Source organism: Acromyrmex echinatior, chromosome 5, assembly GCF_024713525.1.
Source record: "Acromyrmex echinatior isolate Ae372 chromosome 5, ASM2471352v2, whole genome shotgun sequence".
Classification (NCBI taxonomy): domain Eukaryota; kingdom Metazoa; phylum Arthropoda; class Insecta; order Hymenoptera; family Formicidae; genus Acromyrmex; species Acromyrmex echinatior.
Window position 1 is genome coordinate 15,692,561 of NC_141856.1, and position 15,038 is coordinate 15,707,598.

The 15,038-nt window shown below is 27.9% G+C and overlaps 3 protein-coding genes and 1 long non-coding RNA gene across 5 annotated transcripts; 1 reads left to right on the forward strand and 3 right to left on the reverse strand.

Moving 5' to 3' along the window:
* Positions 1–118: 118 nt before the first annotated feature.
* LOC147909835 (uncharacterized) lies at positions 119–2,503 on the forward strand. 2 transcript variants are annotated; one of them, XR_015545232.1, is made up of 2 exons: positions 119–1,275; positions 1,768–2,503. It is a non-coding gene; the product is annotated as an uncharacterized LOC147909835 (long non-coding RNA). The 2 variants fall into 2 exon arrangements; XR_015545233.1 differs by having other exon boundaries at positions 1,972–2,503.
* A 9-nt stretch (positions 2,504–2,512) lies between these two features.
* LOC105143990 (4-vinylanisole receptor-like) lies at positions 2,513–4,958 on the reverse strand. The gene is made up of 6 exons (XM_011052620.2): positions 4,733–4,958; positions 4,320–4,573; positions 3,509–3,990; positions 3,343–3,447; positions 2,978–3,133; positions 2,513–2,794 (listed from the first exon to the last, which is right to left on the reverse strand). The coding sequence occupies exons 1-6, from the start codon at positions 4,834–4,836 to the stop codon at positions 2,741–2,743; spliced, it is 1,155 nt and encodes a 384-aa protein (XP_011050922.1). The 5' UTR covers positions 4,837–4,958; the 3' UTR covers positions 2,513–2,740.
* A 900-nt stretch (positions 4,959–5,858) lies between these two features.
* Positions 5,859–8,978, reverse strand: LOC105143996 (4-vinylanisole receptor). The gene is made up of 6 exons (XM_087406639.1): positions 8,348–8,978; positions 7,659–7,912; positions 6,805–7,280; positions 6,493–6,597; positions 6,117–6,272; positions 5,859–6,037 (listed from the first exon to the last, which is right to left on the reverse strand). The coding sequence occupies exons 1-6, from the start codon at positions 8,452–8,454 to the stop codon at positions 5,984–5,986; spliced, it is 1,152 nt and encodes a 383-aa protein (XP_087262765.1). The 5' UTR covers positions 8,455–8,978; the 3' UTR covers positions 5,859–5,983.
* Positions 8,979–9,039: 61 nt separating this feature from the next.
* Positions 9,040–14,120, reverse strand: LOC105143948 (odorant receptor 46a). Its single transcript, XM_011052562.2, has 6 exons — positions 13,155–14,120; positions 12,030–12,283; positions 10,038–10,516; positions 9,851–9,955; positions 9,610–9,765; positions 9,040–9,299 (listed from the first exon to the last, which is right to left on the reverse strand). The coding sequence occupies exons 1-6, from the start codon at positions 13,367–13,369 to the stop codon at positions 9,246–9,248; spliced, it is 1,263 nt and encodes a 420-aa protein (XP_011050864.2). The 5' UTR covers positions 13,370–14,120; the 3' UTR covers positions 9,040–9,245.
* Positions 14,121–15,038: the final 918 nt, after the last annotated feature.

Consider the following 15,038-nt stretch of genomic DNA (forward strand, 5'->3'; position numbering starts at 1 on the left):
AAATTTTAATATGATCGAGTCATTTCTCTCATCGGAGCCTTTCTTCAATATCGCATTTGTTTCGTTCATTGAAGAATATAAATCGTTTTTATATAGTATGCTTTTAACATAAGATTATTGCATGTCTTGCAAAATAAGAATTTGTTGAATAACTCTTCTGCTATGTAATATTAAATATCATAGGAAAACAGAGGCATAGAAAATAATAATAGACCAGCGAAAGCTATAGACTAGCGCTACATAAATGACAAACTGCATAGTCTGAAAGTAGAGAAGGTAAGAAGTTTTTACAAACTGTTCTCATTGATTAAAACATCTGTTAGGATTGAGTTTGAAAACTGAAATTTAATTTTGACGCGCAGTTTGCAGAATTAAAAATATAACATATAAATTCACAAAATCATTTAAGCACCAAAAATTCAGTGTTTAGGACTCTGCATCTTATTCTTTTTAGTGTAAAAAGTAATTATATAAAAATGTGGATTTTTTTCAAAAAGTACTGTATTACATCTTGCATCTCTTATCTTATATAAAATATAAAATATACATACAAAGTCCATTTTAATTTTTTACAATATATGTGATGTATTTTAATCAAAATTTGCTGCAGACGATTAAAACCTCATTAAGATTAAAAAATTTTAGAAAAATTTTGGAGAAAACAAAAGTATATTTATATTATTATAATATCAAATATTTTACGTAATTTCTTTTTATATCAATTAATTAATTAGTTTGAATCAATTTAATTCTTAATATCAATATGTATATTTAGATTGCTGCAATGACAATAAATTCGATATATTTTGTAATGTTGAAATTAGTTTTATATTTTACAAGCTAGCTTTATGACAAACCGTGTGAAATCAGTTTTATATGTAACAAGCTAGCTTTACGACAAACCTGCTTTATGACAAATATGTTTGTTCTCAACTTTACCCATATATTCATAGATAATGTAAATTCTACAGATAAAAGTAATTCCTTTTCAGCTGTCATAACGAACCTCAAAACTTCTCTTTCACAATGTTTAATCATTAAAACAAATATTATTTGCAATATCCTTGTATATTCGTCCAAAGTGAATCGCATTTATATAATTTGGCCTAATATTTTTTAATCAGCAACAGATAGAACAATTTGATTTGCGAAACAGAATTCGTCAAAGGAAATATTAAACGTTATTGTATAAAACAGTGCTGCAATTTGTTGCAAGTAAATCATTACATATTATATGGAAATGTTTTCAAGATAAAACAGAGAATGTACACTTTCGTGAGTAAATTCTATTTTCCTTTATATAATTCTAACAACAGCATAATTTAAAATCAATCATCTAAATACATCTGGCAATTCAATACGTCTAAAAACTTATTTAACATCAAATGCATCTGGCATAAATAAAGCAAATACTCTGAAAAAAGAAAATTAAGAAATCTGGATTAGAATATATTAATAAAAAATAATTAAGAGATTCAAAAAAACAATTTATTTATTCAAAATTATGTAAATTGTTTTGCCTTAACTAAATTTTTATTACAAAGTTTTGTAAAATTGTGGCATCATAAAATAAAATATTTATTTAAAATATTCCAATTGATATAGCAAATTAATTTCAAACAACAATCGTGATAACGAAATATCTACTTCTATGAAAGCTCGCACATGTAAATATCATGGTAGATATTTGTCCTGTCTCAAATCAAATTCTCAATAGTGGCTCAATTTAATTCGTGATTACTAGAATACTTTTAATTGTTTTTATAGTCCGGAAAAACAATTCGGCGCGCAATTTGAAAAGACTACAATATATATACAAGTACATAGTATATATTAGTAATTCAAGATTGAATTATTTAAAAGCAATGAAGATCCAGGTTCGACCATAATAAGCATTTTAAATTTCTAGCATTGATTGTGTTCTCACATATGCGGTCTTCTAAAATAAAGATTTTTAATTTCTCAATAAAGGATATGCAGATTCATCTTGCGGTCAATTTATTCGAATTAGAACGATTAGTGGTGGTAATCTCCTATGATTAACCCAGATTCTGAGACTTAAGAAATTAATCTACGACTTTTACGAGGCTTTTATGAAAAGAATGAACATCAATTCAGATTGTCAAATGTTGTCTTAAGCAACTGGCGATGAATTTGCTGGCCTAGCAGCAGACGAGAAAAGAGGAAACCACTGTGCAAATGGCAAATCAAATAGATGTCTTCGTACCAAAGTAATCCAACTATTTAGTTAAATGATGACGGAAACCATAGAGGACAAGCAAAGTGCTTTCTCGCGTTATTAATATGAGTAAAAATCCCTTCTCGTGTTATTAATAAAAATAAAATTATATTTTTAAAAGAATAACAGAATAATACCATAGTATTCGAAAATATAATAATAATAATAATGATAATAATAAATCACGTTCTTTTAAATCTAATTTAGAACATTCTTGTATTCTTTTGTTTTTAGTGAAAATAAACCAAAAATGTATGTCAGTTTTATGGAATTGCATTTAATCAAATAACATTTTTATTAAAATTCTATATACATACTTCATTATACTATCTCATCACATTTTTTTATGCGATGATCGCGTGGAAACCTTGTTATTGTAATATAATCTTTGAAATCTTAAATTCTTTAAAAAAATATTACGCCGTATGTTTTAACACCGTAACAATAAGAACTGCACAGCAAAATAAATAGTTTTTTTATTCTATATAATCCAACAGTTGATTAATTTGATGCTCCTTGCAAGAGATTGTACGCTGAATAAGAAGTCCTGCAAATCTACAAAAATAAGATATTACATCACTGCTAAATGTCTAAGAATAATGTCATTCATATTCATGTTAATCTGCGCAATTATTTCTTTCTTATTTGATAATTCCGCAGATAATTGTCGCAATAATTATTATTCTGTATAAATCTCACAGTACACATAATATGTACATACCTACATACTTTACTTACCCAAGCAAAAGTATTAAGAGATAATGCAAATACTCCGTGATAGGAAAATATTATTCCTTTTTGACTGCTTATCATAATTAGCATCAGTGATCTGCGTTCTTGCGGTGTCGCCATGGTCCAGTTGCAGGAATAAACAATAGTCGCAATACCTTTACTCTATGAAAAAAAATTTGCAAAACATTAATTGACCATATAATCATATATTTTTTCATACGGAAATATTAATTATTTCTACAGCTGGATAAACAATTATCCTGTTTCTTTGAACTATATATAATACTCTTCCCAAATTTTTTGTTTCTTATTTATTTCTTTAAAAATGCTAGGCTTTTACACATATCATTTTCAACGTTACGCTTATTTACCTTCAACTCAAGCTCATTTCCGTACCAACAATAATAAAACAGTTGAAGCAGCATACCGCTCAGATACAGGAACATTGAAAGAAACTCAAAGCTGAGTAGTTTCTTCTGCAAGAAATAAATGTACGTCGTATCGTTGAAGATACACAAAACATCTCTTTGGCGATACCTTTGATATTAGGAAGATACTGGTGCATACAATGAGCAGACTGAAGAAGAAGAATATCATTACTGTCCATATAAACAATTCTCGTATTTTCTTTACCAGATTGCTCACGAGCAAATGATGTTTGACACATTCCTCGATCGAGGCATTTGTTTCCGGCTTTCGTCCGGAAGAAATATCGCCAATATTCTTTAAACTGTCTGTCAAGCGGAAGCACATCAGATCGATTTGTGCGCAGGCTTGAATCGTAAAACCATAAACGAGACAGTCGAAGTTAACGTTAAGCATTACTGCGTAGAATACCGCCAAAAATTGCTGCAGATACGTAGCTAAATATGGAAGTAGATTTGACACAGAGTATGGAATGTATGTCTTCAAAGGCAGCACGCGCTCGCCTCCCTTGAATATACCTAAAGCTGGCGTGATAATGAAGCCTAATCCGGTCACGTACGATATCATCAAGAACGACATAGTACTCCACTTAGCTATTAGAAACATTTGATTTAATAAAATTTTACGTTCACTACTGTTGTCAAAGTTATATTTAATTTATAATATTTAAATTATATTATTGAATTAACTATTATAATCCAATAACTATTAAGCAATTAATCAGTTCAAAGGTATTTATCGTATAAAAAAAAAACTCAATAGTCAATGCTGTTAACAAGAAATAATGCATTTAAATAGATGATTATTTATTCTTGATTGCCTTGATTGCCTTCATTAATAATCTTTGATGTATATTTATATTTTGTAATATGTAACGTTTGTGTAATATTCATATATATGTATCTGCGAATTATTCCAATACCTCTGCGGCTGTGCTCTTCTATTATTAGCTTTTCTATGGAATTTCTTGGTTGGCATCTTTTTACGCGTAGGCAATTCAATAAATCCGACAGCTCGTTCCCTCGTAATAAAAAATTCGCGTACTTAACACACAGTGTTAAGAAAGTCAACCCCATGAAGAGTCCTTCGGTCAATTCTTGAATGTGGTCGCGTGTGCGAATTATCTCTATCACATCGAGTATCGTAAATTCATATATTAAGAGAAAAATCGTATACCTATACAGATATTCACCACTTTAAATAACCAATGAATAAATTAACGAGGAGAAGGAAAGCCTCATTAGCATAATAAAATTCACAAACCTGATGCAGGAAATGTTTTATACACGCAAGTATTATTTTTATTATGTATTTTAGTATAACTGTGTGACATACCTGTAACAAAGGCGCAAAAAACCAACGCACATATTATTGTCCTCCCGTTCTTTCCATGCGCCACAAAAACGCAGAGCTTTAAAGTTTACTGGTAGAATATCCATATCGTCATACACGTATTATTCTCACGTAATTGCCGACCTTATTCTTGTCCCGTTTCAGTCGTCGTGAAATTTTCTTTGTCTTTTTAATATTATATGAGTTCGTTTTTCTCTCTATATCATGTAATAAAATTTCCGACAACATTCCGTCAATACGAGCTACATTAATAATGTAGTACAATATTGTCAAACGGACGTTAAATTTTAATTCAATCGAATCGCCTTGGACTATCATCAGAGCCCTTTTCCAACATCGCATATGTTTCATTCACGTAGAAAAGAAACTGTTTTTAAATAATATGTTTTTAACGTAAGATGCCTCCATTGCATGTCTCGTAAAACAAGAATTTGTTGAGTAATTCTTCTGTTGTGCAATATTAAATATCTGCGGGAAAATATAGGTACAGAAAGTAGCAATGAACCGGTGAAAGATATAGACTAGTGCTACGTAACTGATAACTGTATAGCCTGAAAGTGTAAAAGGTAAAAAGTTTTCATAAACTGCCCAATTATACAATATACAACTGCAAATCGATTAAAATTGATTAATGATAATTTAATTACTGTAGTGCATGTGTGTATCTTATTCTTTTCAGTAAAATAAATAATTATTAAAAAACTTAATATAAAGTGGAATTTTTTCAGATAGTAGATATTATATCTTTATGCCATAATAAAATATAGAATTATACTTTTACATAGATTTTAATTTTTTATAATACACACGATGTGCCTATTAATTTGACATTTACTGTAAAAGATTAAAAAACTGATAAAGCCTAAAAAATCTAAAAAATGAAATGAAATTTACACTATTAATTCTCAATACATACCTTTAAGTCATTCGTATCCTGCTGGATTTCTTAATACTATATTTTTTTTAATACTATAAGAGCATTAATTGACTGCTCTAGTAATACTGTTAATAAAAGATAATAAAAACCACATATCTACGTATTTTAACACAAGTAGAATGTTGTTCTGTATGAAGTTCATTAAAAGTTCATTAGTTCATTAAAAAATAATTAATAATTTAGAGACGATTTTATTTTAAAGGGCTTTCATGTGTATATACATATCTAAAATACACGATTGTAAGAAAATACATAATTTTATACAATCTGTAATTCTTTTTATAATTTCAGTCTAATCACATCGACGTCTGTTGTAAGACGTTAAAAGTAGAATAAGACGTTTTTAAAATCTGCAAAGGCAAGGATTGTTGACTATTATTTTGTTTCTGCCATTAGAGGCTATACGAAGTGAATCATCGTCGCATTTACCCAAGTGAAAGTGTCGAGAGCCAAACTAAAAATTCCGTAGTAAGACAGCTTCAATCCCTTTTGACTAGTGGCCATTACGAACAACAGACTTCTGCGGTCTCGCGTTGTGGCTACCGTCCAATTGCTTGAATAAATAGCGTCGCCAATGCCTTTGCTCTACACACGATAAAAAACATTTTTATCGTTTATAGTAAGCTCATTTAAAATAATCTATAATTTTATAATTATAAGTAATTTATAATTTAATATTATAAATAAATATTACAAGAACATACGTAATTCATATTATATTTTATATATATTATCCAGGATTTCATTATAAATTAAAAGTTAAAATCGGCTTTAATTTGTTTTACTATTTGTCATTTATAATTACCTTTAATTGCAGCTCGTTTCCATACCAGCAATAAAAGAACACTTGAAACAGCATACAGCCGAGGTACAAAGTCAATGACAAAAATCCGACGCTAAGAAGCCTCTTCTGCAAGTAAAATTAATTCAGTATGTTTTGTGAAATACGCTATACGCATTGTGAATTAGGTATTTAATAATAGTTTTTTATCGATGATTTTTTTATCTGTTGTATACAAAAAAAAATTTAAATAATATTAGAAAAATTTCAGCGGCGCCGATTGAATTGTAAGGAATTAATTGTAAGGATCATTGTAGGGATTTCAGTTTACGCGACCTTGGACATTTGGAAAATACTGGTGCACAAAGTCACCATGCTGAAAATGAATAAAATCGTCACAGTCCACACAAACAACGACTGTATCCTGCGCACGATCTCGTGTACGTATAACTGATGTCTCACGCACTCGCTGATTATCGTGCCTTTGTCCGTATCGATTTGGTACTGCTTCGAATGATCCTTGTAGATCTTGGACAGACGATAACACAGCAGCTCGATTTGTCCACAGACGTGAAGGGTGAAACCATAGACGAGGGAGTCGAACGAGACATTGAGGAGTACCCCATAAAATATTGCGCCTACGTGCTGAAGGTAGGTCGCTAAATATGGATATAAACCAGATATCGAGTATGGTAGATATGTCTTGAACGGTAAAGGTCTGTCAGTATTTTGGGGTCCAACGATAGGAGCGAGTATAAGAGCTATGCAAGTTGCTTGAGATATACTCATGAAAGTCTTGACACACCATTTAGCTGCGGTAAACATAAATATTAAAAACGTATAATACATTTTCAAGTTTATATATCTTTAAATATACATTTTCAGAAAAATATATCATAAAATGTATCGTAGAATGAGAGAAATGAAAGTATTAAATATAAAGTTAGTAAGAGTGAAAAAAGTTACATTCTGATATAATATTAATGTTAAACAATATTAATTTTTAAATTTAATTAACTTTGGTATATTTTTTTATAAAGATTTATCGATATTTGTTATTATCTATCTAAATCTTAATATAATTGCATTACTATAGTAAAATATATTATAAATAACTTTAACTTTAAAGAAATATTGAAATTCATTATTCGCAATATAATTTCATTAGAGCGAGAATACTGGCTAAATACCTTTGCGATCGTACTTAATAAGGATCATCCTTTCTTCGGAATTCCTTGGCTGACATGTTTCTTTTCGAAAACAGTCCAACAACATGGATACTTCGTTTTGTCGAACTAAGAAGTTCCCATATTTAAAGCATAAAGCTACATAAGTTAACGCTAAGAAAAGTCCTTCAGTTATACCTTCGATATTATCGTGCGTTCTTACAAGCTCAATTACTTCTGATATCGTAAATTCATATATTAAAATAACAATGGCATACCTGTCAAAATTTTAGTATGTCTTAAAATCTTAACAATTTTAGTTGCATCTTGATTAAGTAGAAATATTTAATAATGTCTGATCATGAAACACTTCTTTAATTAAAATAAAATTTAGTTAAAATCTTAGAAGGTTAAAAAATTAATTGACGGAACCTAAATTAACAATAAATTTAATAAATAAATAAACAAAAATTAAATGGAAACGGATTTTCCATGCACAATCTGATAATATAATTAAGTTAGTTCTTTTTCATACTCAATAATAAAGCTATATATGTATAGTCACTACATGATTTAAAAAAAAAATCATATTAACAAATTAATTTTTCAAGAAAAAAGAAAAATTAATTGTAGAGCGATGCAAACAGATATAATATATAATAGAAATTTATATTCATAATAGAAACAAGATGTAGAAAAAAGTATTATTGTACCTATAGCAGAAACTTAAAAAACGAATAAAAAGACCGTTATTATCTTTCTTTTCGCTCCATGCACCACAGAACCAGAGAACTCGGAAATTCAATGGCAATATATCCATAATTCCAGAACGATCACTATAGATAGTCTCCCTTTTGTTGTGTCTTACTATGCTTTGAAAATATTAAGTTTGTAGAGAAAAATATAACGAGACTTTCTATACATTGTCAACGTCCATTCTCGTAAATTAATAATAATATCGCTGGAACGTTCTGTAAGAGTTCGAAATGTTCTAAACATTCTTTAACATTTAATGACAGCGACAGAATTAGCTGATTTTTTCTTTCTTCGCTATGTTTTCTTTTTGTCTCTGTATTCATTTTCATATAATCATGAGACGTCTGCGACAACATAACCGGTCATTATTTTTTAAATTATAAACTTGTGTAGCGTATGCAGTATCGAAGATGTACAAAGGGATACTGAGAGTGAGGGATATTAAAGTATTATTACTATTGATGTGCATGAAAGAGGTTCTTTTGCAAGCATCGTTCGTCTGTCAGAAAAACTAACGAACTTACAATAAAAATTTTTGTAAGGAGAATATAACAAATCGTGAATTTGCAAAAACGCACAAAATTGCAAGTATGTTTTTGAATTCATACATTGTTTTGAATTACTCCGCAAAAAAATATTCAATAAGAAGTTTTATTTTTATCATGAGAATTTTATTTTTATCATAAAATACAGAGGACTGAAAAATAATTTATTTAAGACGAGTTTTCCTATGTATTATAGATATAAAAATATCTATAAAATTCTAGAGATACATGTATAGTAGATACGAAAATAAGTTTTATGTTAATTTGATTAGAATGGTACTACAGTTGTTGAAGAATAGATACGAAGATATTAAATCGTAGCTTGCTGCAGCAAGTTGAAAGAAGAATAGGATGTTTTTAAAATCTGTACAGAAACAAAGAAGAAAAATTTGAACTGTTTGTATACAACATACAATTTTATATTATACATCACATATTTAAGAAATTATATATACATTGAAAAAAAATATTTTAATCAAACTAACAAAAGGACCTAACAAGAAAGGTATTTTGATGAGACTAAACAGAATTTATAATAATGAAAAACTTAATTTTGTCTCATCAAAATGCCTTCCTATTGGGCTTTTTTAATTATTAATTTAATCAGAACATTTTTCTTAGTGTAGTATATTTTAAGAGTCGTAATTATGTATATACATATTTAATATGCTTACCCATGTGAAAGTACTAAGAATTAATGAGCAGATTCCATAAAAAGAAAGCATTCTGCCACCTTGGCTCATCATCATCATAAATGATAAACTTTTGCGTTGCTTTGCCGATATTATTGTCCAGTTACTAGCATAAATAGCATGTGCAATACTTTTATTCTAATCAAAAAATATTTAACTTAACAAATGGATTTAAAATATTAATTAAAAGTAAAATAATTTAAAAGTTTATTTTCACCAATACTTTTAAATCAAGCTCGTTGCCATACCAGCAATATAAGAACACTTGAAACAACATTGCTCCTAAGTATACTAAAAAAATGAAAAATTCAACGCTGAAGAAATTTTTCTGTAATATAAAGACATCGATTGAATATTATCTACACTTAACTGATATCAATTCTATACATGTTTTAAACCAATTGTTATACTTTAGACATCTGATAGACGCTGCTGCAAAGAGTGATAAGGCTGAAGAAGAACAAAATGGTGATAATCCACATAAATAATGATTGTATTCTGTGCATGATATTGCACACCGAAACATGATGTCTCACGCATTCCGCAATGGCAAATTTCTCGATGACGTCGTGCTCCTTCTCTTTATTGTTCTCCTGTAGAAATCGGAATGTTTCCGACAATCGATAGCACAACAACTCGATCTGCCCGCAAGTATGAATAATGAAACCGTAAACGAGGGAATCAAAAGCGACGTTTAGTGATATCCCGTAAAATATAACTGCAACTTGCTCAAGATAAGTCAACAGATAAGGAAGTAACTCCACCATAGAATACGGTACGTACATTTTCATCGGTAACTGTCTTTCGTTTTGAGTCATTAAAGGTCCTATGATAATCAAGAAACCCGATATTTGCGAAATGAACATGAAGGCACAGGCTATCCTTTTAGCTTCGTTCATAATACATCACGATGAAATGGAGTTTGCAAAATAATTAGATTCTATGAGATGTAGGAGTAAATACAACATATATACAAATTATATTACACATATTTAAAAAATTATATATGTATATTGAAAAAAATGTACTGATTAAACTAACAAAAGGACTCAACAAGAAAAAATCTCTCTCTCTTCTTATAAAACTTAATTCTTGTTCTCACTAATACATATTAATCTAAATATTCTTCTATTCGTTTTTGTTTGTCCTGTATAATATTTTTGTTTGTAGAAAGTTGTTAATTATTTATTTCAATAAAGTTTTATTATACAATAGCATAATTTATTTTGCTATAAGACTCTCTAATAGACCTTCTCATTTTAATATACCTATTCGAAATTATTTCGAGATTCATTTTTAATATATATCCCATATAGCATAAAATTTACAGCAATATCGCTGCAAAATCTCTGCAATGTTGCAGAAATTGCTGCAACTTTTGTGCAACTTTATACTATAGTGGATGCGACACTTTAAATCATTATATAAAATGAAATTTGTGGATAAAAAATTATATTGTATTAGCAGCCGCTGATAATATAAAGATTTTATCATTTGAGTATAATTTTATATATTAATTTATTAATTAATTATATATTATATATTAATTTAAACATATATAAGAATTTATATGTATGTATACATATATATATGTATACATACATATATATATATATATATATATGTCATAATCATAATTATTTTGGTTATTTTCTGTACCTTATATTTATTTAATTACTTGTTATATTTGTTATGTGCCGAATATTGGACCAATATTGGGTGTGCAGTTCTTACTCAATGTTTAATGTTGTCCGCCCCACCGACGAGATACTATTAAAGACCGTCAATTCTGGACAAATTTTCGTCCATACAAAGAGGGCCCGAAGGACCGAAACTAATTGAAATACATCTACGTTATCAATAATTAATATAAATTTACGATTATTAATTTAAATATTTGTATAATATATTATTAAATTGATGATTTTTTATTATGTAAATGTTTTATAAATAAGTGTGCATCCTTACAAATGCTATAATATGTATATTATATGTTGCTGCAAAATTACAATTGTTTTCTCTATATAATTATATTATCTCTATTGATAATTAAACGGACGATAACATTAAAATCATAATTTTAAATAAAAATCGAGTATTATATGAATTTTAAATACATATACAAAACTAATAATAAATCATAAAATTAATATTATATATTAGTATTATATTAGTATTATTAGTTTATTATTCTTAATCACTTAAGTTTTAACAGTGATACGATCTCTCGTAAAATTGTCGGTTTTTAATAGAATCTCTTGGATAACTGCACATTTGTTTCCTAATATTGCGCCAATACTTTGTGCTACTAGGATATAGTATCCTAGGATTAATCATTAATATTTGATATTCTAATAAATTTTTTTCAAATATTTCTTATAGGAATAATATAATTTAAGTACCTTTAAAGTCGTATTGTTTCAATATCGATTCCTCCATCGAATTTCTTGGCTGACAAAGATTAGCGCGAAAGCAATCAAGCAAAGCACGCAATTCACACTGTCTCATCAAAACGTTTAAATACTTCAGGCACAAAGACATAAAAGTTAGAACGAGGAATAGACTTTCTGTTAAATCTTCTACATCATTTCTCATACGTATAAGCTCAGCCATCTCAAATATCATAAAATGATATATTATAGCAGCAATTGTATATCTATCAAAATTATATATATGTCAAAAAGTTACACAATACAGTACATAATTGTAATTTCTAAAAATGTATATCACTTAATTAAGGAAATTCTCGCGTTTGATGACAATATAAGACAAGTTTACAATATACATATAATACAAAAGTTAATAATATAAATAATATCTAGAAAAAATTTCATTGATTTTTACCGTATCAATTTGAAGATATTTAATTTTTAATTTATGGAATTTTACATTACAAATTGAAAGTATATAACCTTATTCTGTAGTTATTTTTTTTTTTAATTGAAACACTTGCGTATAAAACCGCAATTCAAAAATCATTATAATTATAAAGTAAACATTTAAGTTTGTTTTTGTAAAGTTTCATTTAAACTAACCTACAGTTTACAGAAATTTATATATTCTTCAATAAAAAAAGCTAGAATATATATCAAATGGATGATATGTATACATAAAAGAGCATCTTATAACGTTTATTTTGTCATTTTGAAAATGTTTAGTAACATATAAAATTAACAATAATTATGTATAATAGCATATTGTTAGTAATCTTTTATTTTTAGTTATTTTAATTGTTTCATATATTCCCAATCAGAAATGATAATGGAATCAACATCGAAGCAATGTCGATTCGATATCGTTCGACGTCGAAAGCATCAAATGTCGATTCCATTATCATTTCTGACTGGGTTATTATAAATAAACTATCTATTGACTAGGCAGTATCGACTCGAGAATCTCTTAATAAACAGTATTTATAAGCAATTTCAATATATTAATATATATTAATGATAAAATAAATAAATAAATTTATTTGCATATAATATATGTCTTATATTTATCTTATATTTATCTTATATTTATTCTACCTGTAGCAGAAGCTGATAAAGCGTATTACCAAGTTGCTATTCTTATGTTCTTTCCATACGCCGCAGAAACGAAGAACGTAAAAATTCACCGGCAGTAAGTCCATATTTTTATTATCGTCGCATCCATAAACGTAACAGCAAATCTTCTCTCGACAATGATGAAATATAGTGTTTATAGAGCTGTAGCGACATTCCCGATGACAATGTTCTTGCATTAATAACGATATCTAAGTACATGGTACTGTTAGGGTGCATTATTTTTTAATATCATCTAACAGAACATATAGACTTCTGTCATTGTTCGCATTTTTATTTTTAATTTTATTAGATGAAGTAAAATGTCGCGACAGAGTCTTTAATGTAGATAAATTGTTATTTAAAAGATTTCCTTCTACATTATCTTACAAATATAAAAATCGTAAAACAAGAATTCGTAAAATTATGAATTTATTATAAGATACATTTAATTCCAAAGATGAAACATATGACTCAATTATTTTGCTTGGAAAATAATAGCTAAGAAAGAATTACTTCTGTAAAAATTTCTTAAAAGAATCTTTTTAAAAGAAGTGGAAACAAGTGTGTAACAAAAACAAATTGTACAGGGGAAAGTAGTATTATGACCAGTATATGGTATGAGATATAATGGCTCCTCCTTTTAATATCTCCGCTATTAAGTAGCGAATCCTAGCGATTATGGAATTATTTGCTTTGTAGTTCGCTTTGACAGCACGATCAATACACAATAGTCAGCATTTATTATAATATATTTTTACTTGCAAACATTTCAAAATATGTATACATATACATTTATATACATATATACGTATATATACATATACATTATACGTTTATATACATTTTAGCATATTTATTTAATTAACATTTCAAAATATATATTTATAATACATTTTAGCATATTTCCCCATTCTTCCTAAATTTGAACGTATCATACAAATATACAGGATGTTCAGCGTAACGGTCCGCACGACTTTTCAGACACTTCCGACAGTTTAAAAAAAAAGTTGAAAGGTGAATATTTATTTATTTCATAATACAGGTCACAATAAAAAATATTTTTAAAAAATTTTTTTAATAAAATAATCATCTTAAAATAGTCATCTTTAAATTTTTTAAATGGTACCATACAATTTTTTTCCATACAATTTTCTAAACAAAACTAATTTTTTAAGACTATTTTTATGGAAGGCCACATTACCATGTTTTCTTCAAGTCATTATGCTATGTCGCCACATTTTTTTTATTAATAGTGTCTTAACGTAATGAATATTTCGTAACTTTTAGTCCAGAATCGATCAATAACATTTTAATGTAATTATCAAATGTTAAACTTAAATGTGGATTATTAACCAAATTATTGTGTGTAAAAATGTAACTGAAGTACCATAATATCACTTTCTTCTCTAATAAAAGTGACATTTCGGTAATTTGAATCCGTCTTAAATACTCCTATAATATTATGGAAAAAAAATTGTATGGTGTCATTAAAAAAATTTAAGATGACGTCGAATTTTTACAAAAAAAATTTGTTTTAAATTTATTTTTTTATTACATGTTATAACCTGTATGAAACAGATAAATATTCACCTTTTAACTTTTTTTTTAAACTGTCGGAAGTGTCCGAAAAGTCGTGCTGACCATTACGCTGAATATCCTGTATGTTTGAATGTTCTTTGTTATTTAACTTTTTTATTTGGCTGTACATTTTAAGTTATACAAAGAGAATCAGCAGTGTATGACATTTTGCTGCTGTGGACTTCTAAACATATTGAATATTGACGGTCTCTTTTCAAAGTTTTCATATTAAAATAATTATTCCATTAATTGATTGTAGCTCTACTGTTAATCTATAATTTATATTAC